The sequence below is a fragment of the Pseudophryne corroboree genome, chromosome 2, assembly GCF_028390025.1.
Source record: "Pseudophryne corroboree isolate aPseCor3 chromosome 2, aPseCor3.hap2, whole genome shotgun sequence".
Classification (NCBI taxonomy): Eukaryota; Metazoa; Chordata; class Amphibia; order Anura; family Myobatrachidae; genus Pseudophryne; species Pseudophryne corroboree.
In genome coordinates, this window is record NC_086445.1 from 1,053,819,315 (window position 1) to 1,053,829,516 (window position 10,202).

Below are 10,202 nucleotides of genomic sequence, written 5' to 3' on the forward strand. Positions count from 1 at the left end.
CGATATAGACTGCCTGTTACCTGGATACACGGTACAGACTGCCTGTAATTCCGGATTGTTACCTGGATACACGATATAGACTGCCTGTTACCTGGATACACAGTACAGACTGCCTGTAATTCCGGACTGTTACCTGGATACACGATATAGACTGCCTGTTACCTGGATACACAGTACAGACTTCCTGTAATTCTGGACTGTTACCTGGATACACAGTATAGACTGCCTGTAATTCCGGACTGTTACCTGGATACACGGTACAGACTGCCTGTAATTCCGGACTGTTACCTGTATATACAGTATAGACTGCCTGTAATTCCGGACTGTTACCTGGATACACAGTACAGACTGCCTGTAATTCCGGACTGTTACCTGTATATACAGTATAGACTGCCTGTAATTCCGGACTGTTACCTGTATATACAGTATAGACTGCCTGTAATTCCGGACTGTTACCTGGATACACAGTATAGACTGCCTGTAATTCCGGACTGTTACCTGGATACACAGTATATACTGCCTGTAATTCCGGACTGTTACCTGGATACACAGTATAGACTGCCTGTTACCTGGATACACAGTACAGACTGCCTGTAATTCCGGACTGTTACCTGGATACACAGTATAGACTGCCTGTAATTCCGGACTGTTACCTGGATACACAGTACAGACTGCCTGTAATTCCGGACTGTTACCTGGATACTCAGTATAGACTGCCTGTAATTCCGGACTGTTACCTGTATACACAGTATAGACTGCCTGTAATTCCGGACTGTTACCTGGATACACAGTATAGACTGCCTGTAATTCCGGACTGTTACCTGGATATACCCTGTATGTAATGTTGGAGATGCAGGAGGGGGTGGGGGATGGGTTGGAAGAGACAACTCTTAGAGGTTACTCACACAGCATTCTGTCCAATATATGTGCAAGAAGGGGAAGGTCAGCAGAGCCTTGTTTCCCTCTTTTGGTAAAAGCTCCTCCTTGTACTGGACAAAGTTGGACTCCAGATGGACCATTTTAGGAGCACGGCCATATGCTCTGCAGGAAGAGTAATTAGATGGAAAGATCAGAGATAGATAGATAGATAGATAGATAGATAGATAGATAGAGAAAACAAATACGTTGGGCGAGCAGGTCTTTCCTCACCTTCTCCATTCCATCGGCTCTTTAGGCAGCTGCTGGGTGAGGGTAGAATAAACAGCAGTGAACAAACTCTGGTCCCCAGCACCTGAAACACACACACTACACCTTAGTCACATCTAGGCTGGATAATGTCAGTAATAGCCTAAAATACATACAGGGCACTGAGAACAATTATCATTCAAAATCTTTGCAAACACCAAGACTAACACCACACCTGGAGCCACTTATTCCACCAGGCTCCTACACCGGCACCTGGAGACACTTATTCCACCAGGATCCTACACCGGCACCTGGAGCCACTTATTCCACCAGGATCCTGCACCGGCACCTGGAGACACTTATTCCACCAGGATCCTGCACCGGCACCTGGAGCCACTTATTCCACCAGGATCCTACACCGGCACCTGGAGCCACTTATTACACCAGGCTTCTACACCGGCACCTGGAGACACTTATTCCACCAAACTCCTACACCGGCACCTGGAGCCACTTATTCCACCAGACTCCTACACCGGCACCTGGAGCCACTTATTCCACCAGACTCCTACACCGGCACCTGGAGCCACTTATTCCACCAGGCTCCTACACCGGCACCTGGAGCCACTTATTCCACAAGACTCCTACACCGGCACCTGGAGCCACTTATTCCACCAGGATCCTACACCGGCACCTAGAGACACTTATTCTACCAGGATCCTGCACCGGCATCTGGAGACACTTATTCCACCAGGATCCTGCACCGGCACCTTGAGACACTTATTCCACCAGGATCCTACACCGGCACCTGGAGCCACTTATTCCACCAGGATCCTGCACCGGCACCTTGAGACACTTATTCCACCAGGATCCTACACCGGCACCTGGAGCCACTTATTACACCAGGATCCTACACCGGCACCTGGAGCCACTTATTACACCAGGATCCTACACCGGCACCTGGAGCCACTTATTACACCAGGATCCTACACCGGCACCTGGAGCCACTTATTCCACCAGACTCCTACACCGGCACCTGGAGCCACTTATTCCACCAGGCTCCTACACCGGCACCTGGAGACACTTATTACACCAGACTCCTACACCGGCACCTGGAGAAACTTATTACACCAGGATCCTACACCGGCACCTGGAGCCACTTATTCCACCAGGATCCTACACCGGCACCTGGAGCCACTTATTCCACCAGGATCCTGCACCGGCACCAGGAGCCACTTATTCCACCAGGATCCTACACCGGCACCAGGAGCCACTTATTCCACCAGGATCCTACACCGGCACCTGGAGACACTTATTCCACCAGGATCCTACACCGGCACCTGGAGACACTTATTCCACCAGGATCCTGCACCGGCACCTGGAGACACTTATTCCACCAGGATCCTGCACCGGCACCTGGAGCCACTTATTCCACCAGGATCCTGCACCGGCACCTGGAGCCACTTATTCCACCAGGCTCCTACACCGGCACCTGGAGCCACTTATTCCACCAGGATCCTGCACCGGCACCTGGAGCCACTTATTCCACCAGGCTCCTACACAGGCACCTGGAGCCACTTATTCCACCAGGCTGCTACACAGGCACCTGGAGCCACTTATTACACCAGGCTCCTACACCGGCACCTGGAGACACTTATTCCACCAGGCTCCTACACCGGCACCTGGAGCCACTTATTCCACCAGGATCCTACACCGGCACCTGGAGCCACTTATTCCACCAGGATCCTACACCGGCACCTGTAGCCACTTATTCCACCAGGATCCTGCACCGGCACCTGGAGACACTTATTCCACCAGGATCCTACACCGGCACCTGGAGACACTTATTCCACCAGACTCCTACACCGGCACCTGGAGCCACTTATTCCACCAGGCTCCTACACCGGCACCTGGAGACACTTATTACACCAGGATCCTACACCGGCACCTGGAGCCACTTATTACACCAGACTCCTACACCGGCACCTGGAGACACTTATTACACCAGGATCCTACACCGGCACCTGGAGCCACTTATTCCACCAGGATCCTGCACGGCACCTGGAGCCACTTATTCCACCAGGATCCTGCACCGGCACCTGGAGCCACTTATTCCACCAGGATCCTACACCGGCACCTGGAGCCACTTATTCCATCAGGATCCTACACCGGCACCTGGAGCCACTTATTCCACCAGGATCCTACACCGGCACCTGGAGCCACTTATTCCACCAGGATCCTACACCGGCACCTGGAGCCACTTATTCCACCAGGATCCTACACCGGCACCTGGAGCCACTTATTCCACCAGGATCCTGCACCGGCACCTGGAGCCACTTATTCCACCAGGATCCTACACCGGCACCTGGAGACACTTATTCCACCAGGATCCTGCACCGGCACCTGGAGCCACTTATTCCACCAGGATCCTGCACCGGCACCTGGAGCCACTTATTCCACCAGGATCCTACACCGGCACCTGGAGCCACTTATTACACCAGGCTCCTACACCGGCACCTGGAGCCACTTATTCCACCAGGATCCTGCACCACACCTGCAGCCACTTATTCCACCAGGATCCTACACCAGCACCTGGAGCCACTTATTCCACCAGGCTCCTACACAGGCACCTGGAGCCACTTATTACACCAGGCTCCTACACCGGCACCTGGAGCCACTTATTCCACCAGGATCCTACACCGGCACCTGGAGACACTTATTCCACCAGGATCCTACACCGGCACCTGGAGCCACTTATTCCACCAGGATCCTGCACCGGCACCTGGAGACACTTATTCCACCAGGATCCTACACCGGCACCTGGAGCCACTTATTCCACCAGACTCCTACACCGGCACCTGGAGCCACTTATTCAACCAGGCTCCTACACCGGCACCTGGAGACACTTATTACACCAGGATCCTACACCGGCACCTGGAGCCACTTATTACACCAGACTCCTACACCAGCACCTGGAGACACTTATTACACCAGGATCCTACACCGGCACCTGGAGCCACTTATTCCACCAGGATCCTGCAGCGGCACCTGGAGCCACTTATTCCACCAGGATCCTACACCGGCACCTGGAGCCACTTATTCCATCAGGATCCTACACCGGCACCTGGAGCCACTTATTCCACCAGGATCCTACACCGGCACCTGGAGCCACTTATTCCACCAGGATCCTACACCGGCACCTGGAGCCACTTATTCCACCAGGATCCTACACCGGCACCTGGAGCCACTTATTCCACCAGGATCCTGCACCGGCACCTGGAGCCACTTATTCCACCAGGCTCCTACACCGGCACCTGGAGCCACTTATTCCACCAGGCTCCTACACCGGCACCTGGAGCCACTTAGTCCACCAGGCTCCTACACCGGCACCTGGAGCCACTTATTACACCAGGCTCCTACACCGGCACCTGTAGCCACTTATTCCACCAGGATCCTGCACCGGCACCTGGAGCCACTTATTCCACCAGGATCCTGCACCGGCACCTGGAGCCACTTATTCCACCAGGATCCTGCACCGGCACCTGGAGCCACTTATTACACCAGGCTCCTACACCGGCACCTGGAGCCATTTATTCCACCAGGATCCTGCACCGGCACCTGGAGCCACTTATTCCACCAGGATCCTGCACCGGCACCTGGAGCCACTTATTACACCAGGCTCCTACACCGGCACCTGGAGACACTTAGTCCACCAGGCTCCCACACCGGCACCTGGAGCCACTTATTCCACCAGGATCCTACACCGGCACCTGGAGCCACTTATTCCACCAGGATCCTACACCGGCACCTGGAGCCACTTATTCCACCAGGATCCTACACCGGCACCTGGAGCCACTTATTACACCAGGCTCCTACACCGGCACCTGTAGCCACTTATTCCACCAGGATCCTGCACCGGCACCTGGAGCCACTTATTCCACCAGGATCCTGCACCGGCACCTGGAGCCACTTATTCCACCAGGATCCTGCACCGGCACCTGGAGCCACTTATTACACCAGGCTCCTACACCGGCACCTGGAGACACTTATTCCACCAGGATCCTGCACCGGCACCTGGAGCCACTTATTCCACCAGGATCCTGAACCGGCACCTGGAGCCACTTATTACACCAGGCTCCTACACCGGCACCTGGAGACACTTATTGGCCCTACACACTGGCCGATTTTTTGAAAGATATGAACGATCTCGTTCATAAATGAACGAGAACTCGTTCATATCTTTCAGTGTGGAGGCTCCAGCGATAATCGATGCGCGGTCCCGCGCTCGTTCATCGCTGGTCCCCCGTCGGCTGTGCATGCAGGCCAATATGGACGATCTCGTCCATATTTGCCTGCAGTTCTATGGAGCCGCGTGACGGGGGAGTGAAGAAACTTCACTCCCCCCGTCACTGCCCCCCCTGCCGCCGGGTCGCTCGTCGGCCGTATCCGCCGTCGGGCAGCTCGGCGGCGGGTCGGCCAGTGTGTAGGGCCCCTTAGTCCACCAGGCTCCTACACCGGCACCTGGAGCCACTTATTCCACCAGGCTCCTACACCGGCACCTGGAGCCACTTATTCCACCAGGATCCTACACCACACCTGGAGCCACTTATTCCACCAGGATCCTACACCGGCACCTGGAGCCACTTATTCCACCAGGATCCTACACCGGCACCTGCAACCACTTATTCCATCAGGATCCTACACCGGCACCTGGAGCCACTTATTCCACCAGGATCCTACACCGGCACCTGGAGCCACTTATTCCACCAGGATCCTGCACCGGCACCTGGAGCCACTTATTACACCAGGATCCTGCACCGGCACCTGGAGCCACTTATTACACCAGGATCCTGCACCAGCACCTGGAGCCACTTATTCCACCAGGCTCCTACACCGGCACCTGGAGCCACTTATTACACCAGGCTCCTACACCGGCACCTGGAGCCACTTATTACACCAGGCTCCTACACCGGCACCTGGAGCCACTTATTCCACCAGGATCCGGCACCTGGAGCCACTTATTCCACCAGGATCCTGCACCAGCACCTGGAGCCACTTATTCCACCAGGATCCTGCACCGGCACCTGGAGCCACTTATTACACCAGGCTAATGCACCGGCACCTGGAGCCACTTATTCCACCAGGATCCTGCACCGGCACCTGGAGCCACTTATTCCACCAGGATCCTACACCGGCACCTGGAGCCACTTATTCCACCAGGATCCTACACCGGCACCTGGAGCCACTTATTCCACCAGGATCCTACACCGGCACCTGGAGCCACTTATTCCACCAGGATCCTACACCGGCACCTGGAGACACTTATTCCACCAGGATCCTGCACCGGCACCTGGAGACACTTATTACACCAGGATCCTGCACCGGCACCTGGAGCCACTTATTCCACCAGGCTCCTACACCGGCACCTGGAGCCACTTAGTCCACCAGGCTCCTACACCGGCACCTGGAGCCACTTATTCCACCAGGCTCCTACACCGGCACCTGGAGCCACTTATTCCACCAGGATCCTGCACCGGCACCTGGAGCCACTTATTCCACCAGGATCCTACACCGGCACCTGGAGCCACTTATTCCACCAGGCTCCTACACCGGCACCTGGAGCCACTTATTCCACCAGGATCCTGCACCGGCACCTGGAGCCACTTATTCCACCAGGATCCTGCACCGGCACCTGGAGCCACTTATTACACCAGGCTCCTACACCGGCACCTGGAGACACTTAGTCCACCAGGCTCCTACACCGGCACCTGGAGCCACTTATTCCACCAGGCTCCTACACCGGCACCTGGAGCCACTTATTCCACCAGGCTCCCACACCGGTACCTGGAGCCACTTATTCCACCAGGATCCTGCACCAGCACCTGGAGCCACTTATTACACCAGGCTCCTACACCGGCACCTGGAGACACTTAGTCCACCAGGCTCCTACACCGGCACCTGGAGCCACTTATTACACCAGGCTCCTACACCGGCACCTGGAGACACTTAGTCCACCAGGCTCCTACACCGGCACCTGGAGCCACTTATTCCACCAGGCTCCTACACCGGCACCTGGAGCCACTTATTACACCAGGCTCCTACACCGGCACCTGGAGACATCTGGGGTGACAGTAAATAGGGGGTATATATAAGGGCCTATGTGGGATGACAGTGTATAGGGGAGTATATATAGGGGCTATGTGGGGTGACAGTGTATAGGGGAGTATGTATAAGGGGCTATGTAGGATGACAGTGTATAGGGGAGTATATATAGGGGGCTATGTGGGGTAACAGTGTATAGGGGAGTATATATAAGGGGCTATGTAGGATGACAGTGTATAGGGGAGTATATATAGGAGTCTATGTGGGGTGACAGTGTATAGGGGAGTATATATAGGGGGCTATGAGGGGTGACAGTGTATAGGGGAGTATATATAGGGACCATGTGGGGGTGGCAGTGTATAGGGGAGTGTATATATAGGGGGCTAGGTGGGGTGACAGTGTATAGGGGAGTATATATAGGGGGTATGTGGGGTGACAGTGTATAGGGGAGTATGTATAAGGGGCTATGTAGGATGACAGTGTATAGGGGAGTATATATAGGGGGCTATGTGGGGTAACAGTGTATAGGGGAGTATATATAAGGGGCTATGTAGGATGACAGTGTATAGGGGAGTATATATAGGAGGCTATGTGGGGTGACAGTGTATAGGGGAGTATATATAGGGGGCTATGAGGGGTGACAGTGTATAGGGGAGTATATATAGAAACCATGTGGGGGTGGCAGTGTATAGGGGAGTATATATAGGGGCTATGTGGGGTGACAGTGTATGGTGGAGTGTATATATAGGGACTATGAGGGGTGATAGTGTATAGGGGAGTATATATAGGGACTATGTGGGGGTGGCAGTGTATAGGGGAGTGTATATATAGGGGGCTAGGTGGGGTGACAGTGTATGGGGGAGTGTATATATAGGGACTATGTGGGGTGACAGTGTATAGGGGAGTATATATAGGGGCTATGTGGGGTGACAGTGTATGGGGGAGTGTATATATAGGGACTATGTGGGGTAACAGTGTATGGGGGAGTATATATAGGGGCTATGTGGGGTGACAGTGTATGGGGGAGTATATATAGGGGCTATGTGTGGTGACAGGGTATAGGGGAGTATATATAGGGCTAAGTGGGATGACAGTGTATAGGGGAGTATATATAGGGGCTATATAGGATGACAGTGTATAGGGGAGTATATATAGGGCTATGTGGGGTGACAGTGTATAGGGGAGTATATATAGGGGGCTATGTGGGATGCCAGTGTATAGGGGAGTATTTATTGGGGCTATGTGGGGTGACAGTGTATAGGGGAGTATATATAGGGCTATGTGGGGTGACAGTGTATAGGGGAGTATATATAGGGCTATGTGGGGTGACAGTGTATAGGGGAGTATATATAGGGCTATGTGGGGTGACAGTGTATAGGGGAGTATATATAGGGCTATGTGGGGTGACAGAGTATAGGGGAGTATATATAGGGCTATGTGGGGTGACAGTGTATAGGGGAGTATATATAGGGCTATGTTGGGTGACAGTGTATAGGGGAGTATATATATAGGGCTATGTGGGGTGACAGTGTATAGGGGAGTATATATAGGGCTATGTTGGGTGACAGTGTATAGGGGAGTATATATAGGGGCTATGTGTGGTGACAGTGAATAGGGGAGTATATATAGGGGCTATGTTGCATGACAGTGTATAGTATGGGGGCTATGTGGGGTGACATTGTATAGGGGAGTATATATATATATATATATATATATGGCTATGTGGGGTGACAGTGTATAGGGGAGTATATATAGGGGATATGTGGGATGACAGTGTATGTGGAGTATATATAGGGGCTATGTGGGGTGACAGTGTATAGGGGAGTATATATAGGGGGCTATGTGGGATGACAGTGTATAGGGGTGTATATATAGAGGCTTTGTGGGATGACAGTGTATAGGAGAGTATATATAGGGGCTATGTTGGGTGGCAGTGTATAGGGGAGTATATATAAGGGGTATGTGGGGTGACAGTGTATAGGGGAGTATATATAGGGGCTATGTGGGATGACAGTGTATAGGGGAGTATATATAGAGGCTATGTGGGATGACAGTGTATAGGGGAGTATATATAGAGGCTATGTGGGATGACAGTGTATAGGGGAGTATATATAGGGGCTATGTTGGGTGGCAGTGTATAGGGTAGTATATATAGGGGCTCTGTGGGATGACAGTGTATAGGGGAGTATATATAGGGGCTATGTGGGATGACAGTGTATAGGGGAGTATATATAGGGGGCTCTGTGGGGTGACAGTGTATAGGGGAGTATATATAGGGGCTCTGTGGGGTGACAGTGTATAGGGGAGTGTATATATAGGGGCTATGTGGGGTGACAGTGTATAGGGGAGTATATATAGGGGCTATGTGGGGTGACAGTGTATAGGGGAGTATATATAGGGGCTATGTGGGGTGACAGTGTATAGGGGAGTATATATAGGGGCTATGTGGGGTGACAGTGTATAGGGGAGTATATAAAGGGGCTATGTGGGGTGACAGTATACATGGGGATGTGCAGGACTATAAGGACGTCTTACAGGTGACTATGGGCTTGTTCTCCATGGTGTACACAACCCCCGGATCCTCGTTTCCAGTTTCCCCAGGCTCCGCCCCTTCCATGGGCTCCGGTCACCGCTCCATCCCGGGGCCCTCAAGAGTCACCGCGCAGTCACTTCCGGCTTCCTCATCGCCGCAAGCAACAACTTCCGGGTCCATCTCTTCCCTGGGATTGGTGGTAGCGGGCTAGACACGCTATTGGTTAACGGTTATGACGTCACTCTTGAGGTGTTGGCGACGCCGCCATTTTTGTAACTGGCACGAAGCCGGGCTGATTTGTCGGGGTCATGTGACCTGAGCTGAGTGAAAAGGCGGGAACTCTGTCAGGCGGTTCCCTGGTGGGTGATCTATGATCGTCAAACTGAGGACCCCTCACCCTCACCTTCAGCTTCTAGGGCACAGTGTGGGTGGCAGCTGGAGGGGC

The 10,202-nt window shown here is 53.3% G+C and overlaps 1 protein-coding gene across 1 annotated transcript; it reads right to left on the bottom strand.

Annotated features, from left to right (window-relative positions):
• Nucleotides 1-875: 875 nt before the first annotated feature.
• Nucleotides 876-9,949, bottom strand: LOC135050410 (trafficking protein particle complex subunit 10-like). The gene is made up of 3 exons (XM_063956902.1): nt 9,760-9,949; nt 1,150-1,231; nt 876-1,041 (listed from the first exon to the last, which is right to left on the bottom strand). The coding sequence occupies exons 1-3, from the start codon at nt 9,839-9,841 to the stop codon at nt 891-893; spliced, it is 315 nt and encodes a 104-aa protein (XP_063812972.1). The 5' UTR covers nt 9,842-9,949; the 3' UTR covers nt 876-890.
• Between the last annotated feature and the right edge of the window lie 253 nt (nt 9,950-10,202).

Coding starts and splice junctions, on each gene's coding strand:
- LOC135050410 (XM_063956902.1), bottom strand. CDS start 9,841: ATGGAAGGGGCGGAGCCTGGGGAAACTGGAAACGAGGATCCGGGGGTT. Junction 1,232..9,759: donor GAACAAGCCCATAGTCACCT/GTAAGACGTCCT, acceptor TGTGTGTTTCAG/GTGCTGGGGACCAGAGTTTG. Junction 1,042..1,149: donor GAGCCGATGGAATGGAGAAG/GTGAGGAAAGAC, acceptor CTCTTCCTGCAG/AGCATATGGCCGTGCTCCTA.